The sequence below is a fragment of the Blastomyces dermatitidis genome, assembly GCF_000003525.1.
Source record: "Blastomyces dermatitidis ER-3 genomic scaffold supercont1.3, whole genome shotgun sequence".
In the NCBI taxonomy this organism is placed as follows: Eukaryota; Fungi; Ascomycota; class Eurotiomycetes; order Onygenales; family Ajellomycetaceae; genus Blastomyces; species Blastomyces dermatitidis.
This window is the reverse complement of record NW_025544776.1, coordinates 2725587-2745286: the sequence shown is the minus strand read 5'-3', so window position 1 is coordinate 2745286 and position 19700 is coordinate 2725587. Positions and strand designations below refer to the sequence as shown.

At 32.2% G+C, this 19700-nt stretch overlaps 1 protein-coding gene across 1 annotated transcript; it reads left to right on the top strand.

The window, feature by feature from the left end:
• Window positions 1–10193: 10193 nt before the first annotated feature.
• On the top strand, window positions 10194–10382 carry BDCG_16646 (uncharacterized protein; the record flags this gene model as incomplete). Its single annotated transcript, XM_045425851.1, has 1 exon — window positions 10194–10382. The coding sequence occupies one exon, from the start codon at window positions 10194–10196 to the stop codon at window positions 10380–10382; it is 189 nt and encodes a 62-aa protein (XP_045275107.1).
• Window positions 10383–19700: the final 9318 nt, after the last annotated feature.

The window sequence follows — 19700 nt, the reverse complement described above, 5'->3', positions numbered from 1 at the left end:
TAAGCTCTTTGAAACAGACAGTGATATTAACTTACTGTATTACTTATACTGCAGAATCTTTATTCTTTGATAGATATTATAAGTTTTAATGTACTCTTTAACATCTGTCTGAAGCTTATCTTAAATATATTTATGTTTTAAAAGCTTCTCAGTCTTCTCTAATCTGAAGTACTCTGTATGAGAATTATTATGATGAATTCTCAATAACTTCTAACACACTGCTCTACTATAAGAGATGAAGACTAAATTATTTAGTAGTAGAAGTTCACATTCTTCTAGTTATCAGTGACTTGATTTCTTAGCAGTATCATTCTGCTCAGAGTCTGTCTCTTTCAAGTTCAAACTGAATTCTTTCTTCTTCAACTTCTGAATTTAAACTGTAGTAGAGATGTCTCTCTTCTGTAACTTATCAATAAATTTTAAAACTAGTTAAGTTAAAAGATTGTAGATTATTTCATTCTTTATCAATTCAATGATTGTAAGATATAATATAAGAAGCTTATAATCTTCAGTGTCAGTTCTCTGTAAGAATCTGAGTTTTCTTTCATCTTCTATACTGAGTTACACAGCTGTCTTATCAGTGCTGTTTCTGAGCTTCAGAGAACTTTAACTCTCTGCAGTCAGCTTCTTCTGCAGTAATAGTAGAGATTCTTTTATAGAATTCTTCTCTACATTAATAATATTATAATCAGACTGTCTAGATAATATATCAGCAGAGTTAAGCTAATCTGAACAGTATCAGATATAGAAATTATACTCTGAAAGCAGCTCTGTCTATCTGACTTAACATTCTATCAAGCTCTTTATTGTCAAGAAGTAATGCAGATTTGTATAATCAGTGAGAACTTACACTGAGTACTTACTACTCTGAAGATAATGTTATCAGATCTTAAAGAATTTAATAATTACTAACATCTTTTAATTATAAGTATTATACCTTCTCTGTATAAGTAATAACTTCTTGAAGAAGAAGATCACTGATCTTCATTCACAGTGTTTTATAAACTCTGTAAAAAAGTCTTCTCTTACAGACAATTTATTGTCTGTATTATTAGAAGTAATTATTCTCTGATTCTTTCAATGTTGAAAGATCTTCAGTGTCAACTGTGAAAAGATTTCACAGATCTTATTTCTGAATACATCAGTCTCACACTGACTGAGTAAGTCAGAATTAAAGTGATTTAGTATTGTAATATGTGTAAAAGCTTATTTCAATTCTGTAAACATCTGTACAGTGTCTTGAGTGAGAATAAATAGTTCTGTTTTTCTGTCTTTCATACTTCTCTTTAACAGATCTGTAAGAGAGGCAGTAATCTGTGAATATATATAGATGAATTATCTGTAGAAATTTACAAATTCTAGAAATATCTGCATCTCACAGTATATCTATGACACTGATCAGTTCTCAATGACAGAGACTCAGCTTCTGTTCATTGAAATGCTGTTTATCTTAATAATATAATCTAAGAAATCAATCTTCTGTATGTAGAATGAGTATTTTTCAGTGTTTGTATAGAGTTGATACTGTCTCAAGTGACTCAATACTTCTTAAACATGAGTATCATATTCTTTCTCTGATTTTGAGAAGATTAGAATGTTGTTCAGATATACTATGCAGAAGACATTGACAAGGCTCTGCAGTGTCTCATTTATATGAATTTGAAAGATGGCTGAAGTATTACAAAGATTAAAAGATAAAACAAGATATTCAAAATTACTATACTTGATATAAAAAGCTGTTTTTTAAATATTATCTTCATTAACTCTGATTCTATAATAGACATTCTGTATATTAATCTTTGAGAACATCTTTGCTTCAGATAATTGATTAATTATCTTATCAATTAACAGTAATAAATAGTAATTCTTAACTGTCATCTTATTAAGGCCTCTGTAGTCAAGCAACCGCTCCACCACGAACTCGCTCGATTTTTCGAATAAGAACCCGCCGATAGATCCATCGAAAAGCCCTCGATCATACGAGCATTTTGACCCCATCGCCGACCGCATACCCCGTGTGGTGGTGGAGTTATCCAGCCAAACGTGAACTGGATGTTGTTCGAAGCTCCTGTGTGGGATTATCCCCCGTTCTCCCCTACCACACCACAACCCCGGGCCAGAGTGCCATACAAATTGTAAGGTGAAGTGACCTAGCCATATGCACCAATCTTCTCGATTTTGGAAGATCCCCGACCTGTAGTTGTGGAGATATCCGAGGAGCGACCTCCGCGAAAACCCTGTCCATCTTTGATGTTCCAAAACACCAACGCCAAGTCTCACCCTCGTACCGCCCTTCCCAATCTGGCCCATCCCCAGCAGAAAAATACAAAAAGATACCTCGGTGATAATATCAAGCACATAATCAATGGACTCTTCTGAAGTGCAACCTCCACAATCCGCTGCCAGTGTATCTAGACTTCAACACCAAGTCTCACCCCTGTACTACCCCTCTCAATCTGGCCCATCCCCAGCAGAATGATACAAAAAGATACCTCAGCAACAGCATTCAATACATAATCAGTGAATAATGAGTCAACAGGATATCAACAACTATAAAATCAGTATACTTCAAGGTCTGACTGAGCCTTTGATCCCTGCATAGTGAGATATATTAAATCTAGTTTTAATATCTCAATATTCAATAGATTCTGCAAGAGATTGAGAACAGCAACACTGAGTTTCTATTGAATTTGAGAATTAACTCTATATTAATATAATCATTGACAAAGTCTTCTATTTTGAGATATAAATAACCAGTTCCTCTACATCCCGCTGACAATATTTATATTATCATATAGAAACAGACTTATATTCTCTATAATATCAAGACTCTGAAGAGAGAAAGTCTTGATAGAGAGTATACAGTAGTGCATATCTTAGCAGTTTCTATCTCATTCTTTCTGCAGCAGTTAATGCAAAAAAAAGATCTTAGAAATAGTTTTTTACTTCTCTTGAAAAAGTAAGGTGTTTTTCTCTGGATTTTATACAATATTCTTACAAAGAATTAAAAACAGAGTTGTTTTCTGTCATAATTTCATATTCTTTTAAGTAAGAATTACTTTTTCAGTGACTGAAGAGCTTTCATTAATACTTAATTCTTTTTTACACTCTTTATTAACTGATTTGAGTTGCACACTTGTTGTGTGAGAAGAATTAAATGATTTAGAATAAAATTGAATAGTTTTAATCAATTTCTCTGTAAAAAATTGATTTATTTTTTGTCAGTTTTTTTCTTAAAAACTGTTATATTATCTGATTTATTATCAATTAATATCATACTTTTCCTCACTGTATCTCAAGAAAGAGATTGTAAAGATTTTATTGATTTATCTTAAAAATCAATTTTAGTTTATTAGATTCTCTTCAAAAATCTAACCTAGTTACTGAACTAGTGTGAAAAAAATCAGGTGTTTTATACACAAAAGTCTTTTATTCTTCTTTTGAAACAGTCTGATCAACTTTTCAATTGAAAACAGACTTAGAAATATCTCAATTGAAACAGTCAGACCAACTTTTCATTGAGTGAAAACAATGAGTTCAAAAATACACTCAGTTAATGTAGAAAAAGATGCTTTCTCAAATGCTATTTCTGTCACGCTCCCGGCCGCGCCAAGGCCCCGTTGCGGTTCCACACGGCCCATCGCTTCCATGCGGATGATTCCATCCTGTCCGAACCGGTTTCCAACCACTCTATAACATCATTCAGATGTATCATAGGAAGATCTGATTGATGAATATGAGAACCTCACTTTTATATGAGGTCAGCAGATTACTCTTCCTTGACAATGAGACGCTGCTGAGATATCACTCCAGCTATTCTTGCTTATGAAATGAGAGAAGAGTATCTACTCATTGTCTATATAGAATAGCTAGATGCTGACTCCTCATCAAAGAAGCCAGTGATTCATTTTTCTTCTACTGAAATATATACAAGAGTTACTGCATGTCTCATACAATCTTCTTAGTATACTAAGTATTATATCTGTGATATCCTCACAATAACCCTGTAGCCTATGAGCTCACTATTCAAGCAAGATAGTCAAGCTCACTTATACAGCTTCTCAAACAACTATCTCTACATGTTGCTGCTGACTAGTCATCACTTTGATTCTGTTATATTACAATTTGAATCACTTAATCTGATTACACATTTGAATCAGTCAAGCTCTAACAGACTAATATGACCTCACACACTTATACTGGGACTGACTCAACTCCATTCTCTGAGAGAAATACTACATCATTCTCTAGAGTGTGTACATCTCTACCTCAGCAGAAATCTGAGATTCCTGAACTCACTGCACATTTTGATATGAGCTCTTCAATCACTCTGTCACTGCCGCGGCCTCTACACATCTACATCTATTATGAAGATAGAGAGATTAAGATCAGAGATTCTTTAAGATACAAGAGAAACATCTTATCTGAATTTCACAGCTTTATTTGTACTCTTGAACAGAAATTTCACCTTAATCTGAGCCAGTATAATACTCATGAGATATGAGTAATATACACTGCCAACCTTCTTGAAGGCATCTCTGTGACTACTTGAGCTATTAAGAAGAGAGAGCTTAAGTGTATCAATACTGCTGTGACTTAGGAAGAATTCAAGAACTTTCTACTTGATCAAATTGAAGATCACTGCAACTGCAGCTTTATGACAGTGCAGTGATTCAACTCATTACATTAACAAGATGATGAGAATCCTTCTGATTTCAATGCAAGATTTGAAGAATATTGAGAGAAATTAACTGATGATTTGAATCAATTAAAAACACAGCTTTATCTTATAAAGCTGACTCACAAGATGCAGATAATAATATCATAATATCAGAGTTCATTAATCAATTGCACTGAGCTTGTCAACCTGGCTTCTCAGATCTATTTGAATAATCAATTCTCTGAGAAAAAGATCAATAAGACCTCTTTTAAGCAATCAACAATGAGATCTAAACAGCATTATGACAGCTTCAGTGTGAAGAAAGTAAAGAAGAATTCTAAGCATTCTGATTCTTCACTCACTGTGAAGAAATATTAAAAAAGATTTGATAAAGATCTCTGTTTCAACTGTAGAGCTGGTAGTCACTATGTTAGTGATTGTAAGAAGCTGAAGAAGAGAAGAAACTGAGAAGATATCTTCTTAAAGTTGACTTCTCTTCTGACAAATGTATTCATGAAAGATAAAGAAGAGAAAGAAAAGAATTGATAATTCTCACATCTCTGAGTTCATGTTATGATCACAATGTATACTCTGAATGAGAAGATATCAGTGAGATACCTACTCAACTTCAGAACAGATATTAACTTCATATTCTATTGACTTTTTCTTTGAATGAAGAATTGAAAGAAGATAGGCCTGTCAGATCATGTGAAATTTACAGATGAAAATGAAATGTCACTGTTTTAGCATAATTCAAGCAAAGTGTGTGATCATAGACTCAGAAGAAACCTTCAAGAAGAGCAGTCTGCTTCTTCACACAGTTAACATCATAGATAAGAATGTCATTCTAGGTCTTCTATAATTGAGAGAAAACAATTCTCTCATTGACTGAGTCACTCAGATGTGGCAGTATCATCTCACTGATGAAGAGATGATGATAGAGGAATCTGAAGAGTTTCATCAGAAGAATCTTGAGAAAAAGATTGAGTTGATATACTGTGTAGCAGGTGATTGAGACTTGAAAACAGGTGAAGAAGTCACTACTCTCACTGCAAGATTAGCAGCAGTATCTGTCATTAAAGATGAATATATATGACATCTCTTTACAGATTTTAAGGATGTCTTTTCAGAAAGGAAAGCAGTGAAGTTTCCTGACATCAAGATATGACATAAGATTCATCTTGAAGACAGTGCAACAGCACTGTACAGACCTCTTTACAACTTGTCTGTAAAGAAGTTGAATGTTCTGTGCAAATATCTTGAAGAAGTGCAATCAAAGAACTGAATACATTTATTAAAGAGTTTGACAGAGATACTTATACTCTTTATGCTCAAGAAGAATGATAGACTATGTCTATGTGTAGACTACAGAGACCTCAATAAGGTGACAGTTAAGAATTGCTATTTATTACTGTTAATTAACAAGATAATTAATCAATTATCTGAAGCAAAGATGTTCTTGAAGATTGATATACAGAATATCTATCATAGAATCAGAGTTAACAAAGACAATGTTTGAAAAACAGCTTTTCATACTAAGTACAGTAATTTTAAATATCTTGTTTTATCTTTTAATCTTTGTAATGCTTCAGTCATCTTTCAGATCTATATAAATAAGGCACTGCAGAGCCTTGTCAACATCTTCTGCATAGTATACCTGGATGACATTTTAATCTTCTCAAAATCAGAGAAAGAATATGATACTCATGTTCAAGAAGTGTTGAGTTGCTTGAGACAGTATCAACTCTATACAAACACTGAAAAATGCTCATTCTACATGCAGAAGATTGATTTCTTAGATTATATTATTGAGATGAATGATATTTCAATGAACAGGAGCCGGGTCTTCATCATTGAGAACTGGCTGACACTGTGAATGTACTGTGAGATGCAGGTGTTTCTAGAATTTGTGAATTTCTACAGATAATTCATCTATGCATATTCACAGATTACTGCCCCTCTTACAGATCTGTTGAAGAGAAGTGTGAAAGACAGGAAAATGAGACTGTTTATTCTCACTCAAGACACTGTGCAGGTGTTTGCAGAATTGAAACAAGCTTTCACAGATATCATGATGCTGAATCACTTTAATCTCAACTTACTCAGTCAGTGTGAGACTGATGTATTCAGAAATGAAGTCTGTGAAATCTTTTCATAGTTGACACTGAAGATCTTTCAACATTGAAAGAATCAGAGAATAATCATCTCTGAGAAAATAGATAATGAATTGTCTGTGAGAGAAGACTTTTTCACAGAGTCTACAAGATATTGTAAATGAAGATTAGTGATCTTCTTCTTCAAGAAGTTATCACTCATGCAGAGAAGGTATGATACTCATAATCAGAAGATGTTAACAATTGTCAAATTCTTTAAGATCTGATAACATTATCTTCAGAGTAGTAAGTACTCAGTGCAAGTTCTCACTGATTATACAAATCTGCATTACTTCTTGACAACAAAGAGCTTGATAGAACATTAAGCCAGATGGGCAGAGCTGCTTTCAGAGTATGATTTCTATATCTGATACTGTTCAGGTCAGCTTAACCTCACTGACATGTTATCTAGATGACTTGATTATAATATCATTGATGCAGAGAAGGATTCTACAAAAGAATCTCTGTCATTACTGCAGAAGAAGCTGGCTGCAGAGGGTTGAGGTTCTCTAAAGCTCAGAAACAGCATCAGAGAGGCAGCTGCACAACCCAGTATAGAAGGTGAAAGAGAATCTGAGTCTCTGCAGAGGACTGACACTGAAGATTATAAGCTTCTCATGTCACATCTTACAATCATTGAATTGGTAAAAAATGAAATGATCTACAATCTTTCAATCTGACTACTTTTGAAATTCATTGATAAGTTATAGAAGAGAGACATCTCTACTACAGCTCAAATTCAGAAGTTGAAGAAGAAAGAGTTCAGTTTGAACTTGAAAGAGACAGACTCTGAGCAGGGCAGTGCTACTAAGAAACCAAGTCACTGATAACTAGAAGAATGTGAACTTCTACTGCTGAATGATTCAGTCTTCATTCCTTGTAGTAGAGCAGTGTGTCAGAAGTTATTGAGAATTCATTATGATAATTTCCATGTGAGGCACTTCAGGTTAGAGAAGACTGAGAAGCTTCTAAAATGTAAATACACTTGAGACAAGCTTCAGACAGATGTCAAAGAGTATGTTAAGACTTATAATATCTGTCAAAGAATAAAGATTCTGCAGTATAAGCAATACAGTGAGTTGATATCACTGTCTGTTTCAAAGAGCTTATAACAGAATCTATCAATGAATTTCATAGTTGATCTGCTGAAGTTGACAAGAGTCAAAGAATATAACTCAATTTTGATCATTGTTGACTGCTTTATAAAGATGATCAGATATATTTCTACTCATAAAAAGGTTAAAGCCTCTGAATTGACTGATCTGTTTTTAGATATCATTATTCATAATCACAGTGCTCTGAAATCATTGATAACAGATTGAGAATCCCTCTTCATCAGCAAGTACTGATCAGCTTTTTACTATCATCTTATAATAAAATATCTTCTCAGTACTGCTTTTTATTCACAGACTGATGGCCAGACTGAATGTCAGAATCAGACACTAGAACAGCATCTTCAAGTGTTCTGTTCATATTATCAGAATGATTGACTCAAACACTTTCTAACTGCTGAATTTGTATATAATAATGCAAAGAATGCAATCTTAAAGGTATCTTCTTTCTATGCTTATTATGAATATAATTCTTTGTTACTCAGTGATGTTGCGGACAATGTTTCAAAGAGAGAGATAGACAGTCAGAATATTAAACAGATACAGAGAATGAAGTATTTCTCAGTATCAGAAGTAAAAGTGAGATTGAAACTTTTGAACAAAATTCATGAGAAGATGATGAAAAGCATTCACTATGTTCAGAAGTGACAGATGAAATACTACAATTAAAAACATCTTCTAATGAAGTTCTCAATAGAGAATCAAGTGCTACTTTCAGTAAAGAATATCAAGACAATAAGATTATATAAGAAGCTCAGTGAGTGATGACTAGAACCTTTCTCAGTAACAAGAGTGATAAGTAAGCAGATATATGAGTTGAAATTACTCACAGAATTGAAATCAATTCATTCTATTTTTCACATTTTCTATTTGAAACTCTATAAGCAATGCTCTGAGATAGAGCTGTCTCAGCTGAATAATATTGAGATTGAGAGTGATACTGAATATCTTATGAAGAAAATATTGAACAAGTGAACATATTACAGTAAGCTTCAATATCTTGTTAAATGAGAAGATTATTCATTATCAGAGAATTCATGAGAACTGCTTGAGTATTTGAAAAATGCTGAGAAAGAGATTGTAATCTATGAGACAGCTAGTAGAGACTGCTCTGTTACACATCAGAGATGTTGAGTAAGAAACACTGCTTAAGACTTCTCATTTTTCTCAAAGAGTTTTTTAGAGATAATCTCACAGTGATGAGTCAGTGTCTTATAGACTCTGTAGCACTCTTCTTCTATTTTCTCTCAAAGAGTTTTTTAGAAGTTTAATGAGACTACACAAGTGTAAAATTCCTGAAGCAGTTAATAAGAAAAGAAAGAAATATTTGAAATTAATAAAAAGATTAATATTAATCAATCTGCAGACTGCTGCTAACTTAATGAGGTTACAGCCTGCTGAAAAAGTAAAAAGAGAGAACTCAGAGTCTACTCATTAATAATCACATTCTTATTAAACTTATTCTTCACTGTTAAAGTCTCTGACACTGATATCTTTATCTACTGAGAAGTTAGCACTGTAATACTATAGAGAAGCATGCTGTAGAAGAGTATAAAAGATGCTGAAAGTATTAACTTATTAACTTATAAAGTATCTCAGTTATCTGCTTTAACTAAAGTGAGATTCTCTTCAATCAGTGATTAATCTCTGTAATACTTTCAACAGTGATGCTGACTAATCTCTTCTTGAGATCAGTCATTCTGAGATGTTTTTTCATCTCAGAGATTCACACTTTCATCTTCTTTTACAGATAAGCAAGAGAGATCTTCTCAGTCTTGACAGAATCTATCAATACTTGAAGCTCTGAGACTCTCACTCTGTACTGCTTGAGTATCTAGACTTCTTATCAGAACTGACACAATATCTTTCTATGAGATAATACTTACAGAGAGACAGAAGTTGTTGTTGCAGATGCAATGAAAATAACAGAAGTGAGAGAAGAGATAGATATATAAAATTCTCTTCTTCTTCAGCTGCTTGATGCAGTGCAGACAAGTAGTAGTGCCAGCTAGAGACTGCACTGAAGCCTTCTCACAGAGAGAAGATGAAGAAACTGCAGGACTCTGCAGACCCAACTCAGCAGCATTCTGAGCAGGGCTCAGATGTGCCATGGAAGAAGAACTATGAATTAGGCTCCTCAGAGTCACTGTCTCTGAAACCAAGCTCTCTCTGAGTTTCTCTCTGAATGACCACACAGGGTCATATGCCACTGTATTGGCTGAGGGGGGGGGCAGCGTCGCAACGGCGGTGGGGGAGGTGGGGGATGAAATGGACACAGACACACTAGCCAGCAGAAGAGATGACATCTCACTGCAAGACACAGCAACTACCACTGCAGCTGCAAGAGAAGTAGAAGAAGGTGTGACAATGAGAGTGATGCTTCTGTGGCTTATTAATGCTGTCTCTGCCTTCAACCTGGCTTTCTTGACAGTCACAGAGGCTGCCACCACACCATGAAGATGTTTATTCACTAGAAAATGTCAGAATAAGCCCTCTACTGTTCTTCAAGAATGATACTCTCATACACTTACTATTACAGAAGAGAGAGAGAAGAGAAGAATATTTCACAGAGAGAGAGATCTTTTTGAAAAATCCTGTCACTACTGTTAGCTTTGTCTCTAAAACACATTACTTTTGCAGAGAATTTCATATATAGAATGAAATATATTAAGAGATCTGCAAGTCACTTATTAACTATGTTTTTCACATTTCAAATTGATATATAAGGAACCTACTTATCATATGTTTGATTTGAATAATGATGAGAAAAGAAAGATCTACACAGTCAGCAGAAAAACTCATCTATTTCTTTGTATTATATATAGCATATATACTGTTAATCAGTTGATAACTGTTGCTATATAACAAAGATAATTTCTAATTCAGTAATCTTAAGAGTATAGAGACTATACTCTTAAAGAAGAGAGTATTATCACACTCTCAGCTGTGTCAAGACTCTGTTATGATTTCACACAGCTCATCACTTTCATGCAGATAATTTCATTCTGTCTGAACTGGTTTTTAATCACTCTATGACATTATTTGAATGTATCATAGAAAGATCTGATTGATGAATATGAGAACCTCACTTTTATATAAGATTAGCAGATTACTCTTCCTTGATAATGAGACACTGCTGAGGTATTACTTCAGCTATTCTTGCTCATGAAATGAGAGAAGAGTATTCACTCATTGTCTATATAGAATAGCTAGATACTGGCTCCTTATCAAAGAAGTCAGTGATTCATTTTTCTTCTACTGAAATATACACAAGAGTTACTGCATGTCTCATACAATCTTCTTAGTATACTAAGTATCATATCTGTGATATCCTCACAATAACCCTGTAGTCTACAAGCTCACTATTCAAGCAAGATAGTCAAGCTCACTCATACAGCTTCTCAAACAACTACCTCTACGTGTCGCCGCTGACTAGCCACTGCTTCGGTTCCGCCACGTTACAATTTCTGAGATTGAAATTCTGAAGAGAAGAAAGAAAGAAGAAATAGAGAAATAACAAGTTCTTGAAATACAGGAACTTGAAAAAGCAAGCAAGATTCTTGAAAAGCAGTGTCTGAGTGAGATGAATGAAGAAGTTCTGTTAATTCTTCATACTCAGACTAGACAACTACAGGAGATGATCAAGTTCAAACTTGAAATCTCAAACACAGTTCAAAAAACCTTGAAAATTCCTAGTATAATCACTGACTCTTTATCTTACTCTTCTTCTTTCTTTCTTTCTACTTCTTCTTCTTCTTTGAATTAGAAGAAAACATATGCTCAAGCAGCTGAATCTGCTGTCTCTAAATCTGCTATCTCAAAACCTGCTCAAAATTCTGAGAAAACTGAGAAGAATACTGCTCATATCTCTATTCATAGAAAAGTGAAAAAGAAAATGCAAAAAGAGAAAAACTTTCAAATCTTCAGAAATAGAAGACTTATTCTCAAAGTCTCAAATCAGGATATTCTGCAAAGAAACAAGCTAAACTCAAATCTCATTTTCAGAATCAGAAATGAAATTAATCAGCAGTTCTTTTCTCAGTTAATGACTGATATTGAAGTTCAAAAACCAGTTATAGCTTCAATTGAGTTATCATTCTTTGAAAACTCCATCATTCTGACTACAATGCCTGAATTCAGTACTGAATTCCTTATTCAGAATGAGAATCTCTGAAAGTCAGCAGTAGAATCTTTGCTAAACACAACAATTCTATCTGAAAGAGATGAAAAGTGAGACAAATTCATTCTTTATAATATTTCAGTTGAAATTTTTGACTGTGAAGAAGGAATGCTACTTCTCAAAAATGAATTGAAAGAATACAACTTCATTCAACTGAGAAAGAAGCCTATATGACTAAATTCAATTGAGTTCAGATAAAGCAGGAGAAATGCCTCTGTTCTAGTATATATAAAAACACTTGAACAGTCAAAGATCTCTGAAGTAAGAGTAGCAGGTTTGAAAATGAGAGTTCATGAATACAAAGACTCAAGAATGAATCTCAAAGCTCAAACACAGTGTTCAAACTGTCAAAGATATGAACACTTTGCAATCTCATGTTTTAGAGACTCAAAATATACATTCTGTGCCAGAGATCATAAAACTAGTGAGTATAAATATAAAACATGCTCAAAAAGAGGTGAAATTTGTCAATATACTCTGCTTAAGTGCTCTAATTGCAAAGAAAAACATGCATCTAGCTTAAAAGAATGTATGTTTGCTTCTAGAACTCAAAAGAACTGGAGAAAAGATGAAGCTCAAAGTCAATCTAGAACTGAAGAGAAGAGTTAAGCCAGTAAACTCACAACTACAAGCTTAAAAAGAAGAAACTCTTAATTATCTAAGTCTTCAAACTTCAATTCTTCAGTGAAATGTAAACAGAATTTGAATTCTCAAACTTCTGTTAAGATTAGAGAATTGAGAAATGACTCTGATGATAAACTAGATATAATGCAAGCAGTTGAGATTTCTACTTTTCAGAACAGTTATAATCTACTATCTGATAATAGTGATTAGATTCTTCTCTACTCTCTTTTAGTATGAATATACAACAAAAACAACAAAAAAAGTTTAAAAACTCTTCAAAAATCACATTTATTCAAAATAATGTGAATAGAAACTCAAATTGCATTTATTCTTGTCTTCAAATTGCATTTGAATAAAAAGTTGATTTTGTACTGCTTCAGGAGCTGAATTTTGATGCTGAACAAAAATATGTCATTTCTCATTCAAGCTACTACTGCTTTTTACCTCAAAAGTCTGAGATAAAGTCAAGAGTAGTGATCTATGAAAGAAAGAGATCAAGATATCAATTTAATTTAAGATTTGATATCATGTCTGACCCTGATATTCTGGTGAGTGATATTATAGATAAAGAAAATGAGTTTGATATCATACAGCTCATAAATATCTATAATGAAAAGTCATTGAAGAAAAATAACAATATCTGAACAATTGATAGAGGATTTCTGAACATAACTTCATTAAGAAACTCTATAATTGCAGGAGATTTCAATGCACATCATTCCTGATGAAATTCAGAATGCAAGAGAGCAGTGAGAGCTGATAATCTGATTAAATGAACCTTTGAGCATTCAATAGATTTGGTTAATAAGTCTGATTAACAAACATTCTTTAGAAAAGGCATGAAACAGAAGTCTATTATAGATCTAACATTCATGTCACAAAATCTAATGAAAAGAAGACTTGTAAACTGATTTATTGATTCAAATGAGACATCAGAATCAGGTCATGAGATTATTCAATTTGATATTGAACTGAGTGAAAAATAAATGAGTGAAAATCCTCTTCTCTCTAATCAGTATAACTTTGAAAAAGCTGATTGAAAAGCAGTTGAAGAAAGCATAAAACTGTTAAAATCTGAAAGACAGAATGAGCTATATTGAAATTCTGGTCAAGATATCTCAAATGAAATGCTTGAGAATAGAGTGAAGCTTATTACATCTATTATTCTAACAAGTGTTAGAGATAATATTTCAAAAAGAAAATCTTCTGAGTATTCAAAACCTTGGTGAAATGAGAATATCTCATCTAAAAGAAAAGAATTAGCTACTGCTAGAAGAGATTGAAAGAATGATGTAATATCTGATGAAGAGTTCAAAGCTGTCAGAAATGAGTATTTTTCAGATATTAAAAGAGCTAAAACAGACTGCTGGAATAAATTTCTTGAAGAAGCACAAGAGAAGGAAGTTTTTAAAGCTTTTAACTATACTAAAACAAGAAGTGTAGCAAAACTTCCAGCTCTAGAATATGAGTTTCAGAATGAATTATATACAGCAAACTCTTTTGAGGAAAAATGTCAAGCTTTCATGAGAATTCTCTTTCAGAACTCACCAGATTCAGATTCAGATTCAGAGAAAGAGAATATATCACTTCTCAACTACATTGATGAAAATGACTGGAAATGGCCTGATCTTATATAAGATGAATTAGAGTCAGCTATCTTCTCAAGTTCTGTTAAAACTGCTGCAGGTCCTGATTCAATTAATCACTTGATTATTCAAAATACATATTCCTACTTAAAGAATGAATATTTTGAGCTCTTTTTCAATCTCTTGAAAAATGGATATCATTCTGAATGCTGGAGAGAAGCCACTGGAGTGATTCTTGCAAAACCTAATAGAAAAACTTCAATTCCTAAGTCATATAGAGTAATATCTCTATTGAACTGCCTAGGAAAGGTTTTAGAAAAGATAATAGCTACTCAACTATCTTTTATAAGCTCTATAGGTGATTCTCTTTTATTCAGTGAACAAATGAGAGATAGAAAACAGTGTTCTGTAATTGACACTGTTCTCTCAGTTGTTCATGATATTTAAATAGCAAAGCATGAGGGTCTGGTCTCAACTGCAGTTTTTATTGATATAAAAGAAGCATTTGATCATGTTTCAAAGTCAAAGTTAATTCAGATATTGAAGATATTAAAACTGCTACTTTCTCTAATAAAATGAGTTAACTCTTTTATATCTAAAAGAATTATGCAACTCTTCTTTGATGGAATGAAATAAGACAAGACTGAGATAAAAATAGAAGTATCACAGGGGTCTTCAATCTCACTTATTTTATTTGCAATATACACTGCATATCTATTCAAGAATAGAAATATGAGAATAGTGTGATCTCTGAGTTATATGAATAATATTGGTCTAGTCTACAGCTCAAAAACTATCAAAGAGAATTTGAAAGTAATTGAAGAAGCTGCAAAGGAAATCTTTGTTAGAGCAGATATCAATCAAATTCAATTTAATATGGATAAAACTGAGTTAATTCATTTCTTTTCTAGATTCAATGAGAAAGAACTATCTCTAACTCTTTTAAATAGAGAGATTAAACCCAGTGTAAATGTCAAATGATTAGAAGTATGGTTAAACTCCAAGTTGAATTTTAAATATCACATTCAACAAAGAACTGTCAAGACAGAAAGACTATTGAACAACATAATCAGACTATCAAATACAGAGAGGGGTCTATTCTTCCAGGCTATGAGACAGTTATATATAGCCTGTATTACATCAGTAGCTGATTATGAAGTTCAAGTTTGATGAAATAATCAAGGGAATTTCACTGAACTCTTTCAAAGTCTGCAAAACAGAGTCTTGAGAAGAATTCTGAAAGCATTCAAATTATCTCCTATTAAAGCAATGAAAATTGAAGCTTCAATTCCTTCTCCTGCTATTAGATTTGAAAAGGCCTGTATGAACTATGCTCTGAGAGTTGTAAAGATGAGCTCAAATCATATAATCAGAGAAAGAGTCTCTTCTTCATTTTCATCAATTAACTCTGGAAATGAACTGGATTGAAATAGATTTCTTGATTGAAATGAAAATAATTCTTTAAAAAAAATACCTTCTCAACTGTACAGACTATACTCTCTGATTAAAAATCAATTTTCTTCTTTAAATGTTGAAAAAGTTGATTATGAGAAGTTATCTCCCTGGAGAAAAAAGCTTGAATCTCTTATAGACTTATAAATAAGTGAACTATCAAAAAAGAAAGAATATGAACAGCATTTGAAGAGAATTTCTACAATCAATATAAAAGACTCTATTCTGATTTATTCAGATGACTCAAAAAATGAGAACTTGAATAGATTAGATGCAGGCATTGCTTATACTGAAGATAATATTAATTTTATCTCAGATTTCTGGAATCTAGGCTCTGAATGTGAAGTCTTTGATGCTGAACTATTTACAATAGTGAAAGCTTTCAAACTTATTGAAATAAAATCTCATAAAAGAGGAAATTGTTTGAAAGAGGCATGAATATTCTCTGATAGTCAAGCTGCTTTAAAAAGACTTAGAAATAGTCAGATTCATAATGATCAAATGAATCTTGAACTGATCTTAAACTCTGTTTTAAAAATTCAAAAGAGAAGAATATCAAAGCTGAGAATTCATCTGCACTGGGTTTCTGCTCATATGAATATTCATGGCAATGAATTGACTGATTCAGCTGCAAAAAAGAGTGCAGAATTAAGCAGATCTATTCAAAAAATTGTGTTCTGATCTTTTATAAAGAGAAAAATAAAAGAATCTTGTTTAGACAAGTGAAATGAAAGCTGGCAGAAATAAAAGAAGAGTATACATTATTCAAGATTTGAAATAAAACTCAAGTGGAAATCTTGTTCAATTAAATGTAAAAAGAAAATATTCTCATCTATAATACAGCTGAAACTAGGACATGGCTATTTCAAATCTTATATACAAAGATTTGATGATAGATTTGACTCAATAGAATGCTTATTCTGCAATACAAATGAGAACTCTGAGCATATTATAATGCACTGTGCATTATACAATAGTCTCAGAGCCAGATTGAAAGAGAAGTATGATCTAAATCAATTAAATATGAGATTCTTATTCTCAACTGAGACAGGAATTAAATACTTAATAGACTTTCTATCAGAAACTCAAGCAGCTACAAGAAAATGGCTAAATTCAGAATTATCTGAATATGAAGAGGAGGAAATCAATCAGATATAGTCTGTTAAAACAGTTATACACTCTCTTTTAATAATTTGTTTTGTTATAGTCTCTCTTTACTTTATCTTTTTCTGTATCTTTTTCTTTCAATTTCTTTCTATCTATCTATTTAATGTGTCTATCTTTGAGACTGTGTTCTTTCTCTCTTTTCTTTTGTCATGATATTGTCAAATGGTTTCAAAGTATCAAAAGATGTTAAAACACTGTAATTTGTAAACAGTTTTTGTATTCTGGGCTGGAATTTTCTGATTTTGCATATCTGAAATTGATGAATGTACAATAGTTAACTTTACAGACATAGAAAAAACCCTGAGAACTAAAGTTCTCAGGTAGATGTCATAGTCTCTGACTGCATACATCTATAATTGAAGAATAATAATAATAATAAGGCCTCTGTAGTCTATGTATAGATATAGTCTATTATTCTTCTTAGATACAAAGAGTATAGATGTCTCTGCTTAACTCTTTGATAAGTGTATTCAGTTCTTTAATTATGCTTCTTCAAGATATTTATACAGAATATTCAATTTCTTTACATATAAGTTGTAAAGAAATCTGTACAGTGCTGTTGCACTGTCTTCAAGACAAATCTTATATCATATCTTGATATCAGAAAACTTCACTGCTTTTCTTTCTGAAAAGACATTCTTATAATCTGTAAAGAGATATTGTATATATCTGTCTTCAATGATGAATACTGCTGCTAATCTTGCAGTGAGAGTGATGACTTCTTCATCTATTCTCAAGTCTCAGTCATCTACTATATAGTATATTAACTCTATCTTTTTCTCAAGATTCTTCTGATAAAACTCTTCAGATTTCTCTATTACTGTCTCTTTATTAGTAAGATGATACTATCACATCTCAGTGACTCAGTCAATGAGAGAATTATTTTCTCTTAATTACAGAAGATCTAGAATGACATTCTCATCTATAATATTAACTGTGTGAAGAAGTAAACTGCTCTTCTTAAAAATTTCTTCTGAGTCTGTAATCACACACTTCACTTGAATTATGTTAAAACAGTGACATTTTATTTTATTAATAAATTTTATATAGTCTGACAGATCTATTTTCTTTCAACTCTTCATCAAAGTAAAGAAATAGAATATAAAGTTAATATTCACTCTGATGTTGAGTAAATATCTCACTGATATCTTCTTATTCAGAGTATACATTGTGATCATAACATGAACTCAGAGATGTGAGAATTATTAATTCTTCATTTCTTTCTCTTCTTTATCTTCTGCAGATACATTTGTCAGAAGAGAAGTTAACTTTAAGAAAATATCTTCTTAATTTCTTCTCTTCTTTGACTTCTTATAATCACTGATATAGTGATTATCAGCTCTGCAGTTGAAATAGAGATCTTTAATAAATCTTTTTTAGTATTTCTTTACAGTGAGTGAAGAATCAGAATACTTAGAATTCTTCTTTACTTTCTCTGCACTGAAGCTGTCACAGTGCTATTTAAATTCTATTATTAATTACTTAGAAGAGATCTTATTAATCTTTTTTTTAAAGAATTGATTATTCAAATAGATCTGAGAAGTCAGATTGACAAGCTCAGTGTGATTAATTAATGAACTCTGATATTGTAATATTATTATTCACATCTTATAAGTCAGCTTCATAAGATAAAGCTGTGTTTTTAATTAATTCAAATCATCAGTTAATTTCTCTCAATATTCTTCAAATCTTGTATTGAAATTGAAAGAATTCTCATCATCTTATTAATATAATGAGTTGAACTGCTACACTGCTGTGAAGCTGTGATTGTGATAATCTTTGATTTAATTTAGTAGAAAGTTCTTGAATTCTTTTCAAGTTATGATAGTATTAATACACTCAAGCTTTCTCTTCTTAATAATTCAAGTAGTTGCAGAGATGTCTTCAAGAAGGTTGACAGTGTATATTACTTATATCTTATGAGTATTATACTGACTCAGATTAAGACAGAATTTCTGTTCAAGAGTACAGATAAAGCTGTGAAATTCAGATAAGATATTTCTCTTATATCTCAGAGAATCTCTGATTTTAATCTCTCTATCTTCATGATAGATATAGATGTGTAGAGATCACAGCGGTGACAGAGCAGTTGAAAAGCTTATATCAAAATATACAGCAGATTCAGAAATCTTGAATTTCTGCTGAGATAGAGATGTACACACACTAGAAAATGATGTAGAGTATTTCTCAGAGAGTGAGATCAGATCAGTCTCAGTGTGAATATATGAGATTATATCAGTCTGTTAGAGCTTGACTGATTCAAACTTATAATCAGATTGAGTGATTTGAATTGTAATATAATAAAACTGAAGCAGTGACTAGTCAGTGATATCATGTAAAGATAGTTGTTTAAGAAGCTGTATAAGTGAGCTTAACTATCTTGTTTAAATAGCAAGCTTGTAGACTACAGAGTTATTGCAAGAATATCACAGATATGATACTTAGTATACTAAGAAGATTGTATAAGATACATAGTAACTCTTGTATATATTATAGTAGAAGAAAAATAAATCACTGACTTCTTTGATGAAGAGTCAGTATCTAGCTATTCTATATAGATAATGAGTGAATACTCTTCTCTCATTTCATAAGCAAGAATAGCTGAAGTGATATCTCAGCAGTGTCTCACTGTCAAGAAAGAGTAATCTGCTGACCTTGTATAGAAGTGAGGTTCTCATATTCATCAATCAAATCTTTCTATGATATATTCAAATGATGTTATAGAGTGATTGAAAATCAGTTCAGATAGTCTGTGAGATGAATGAA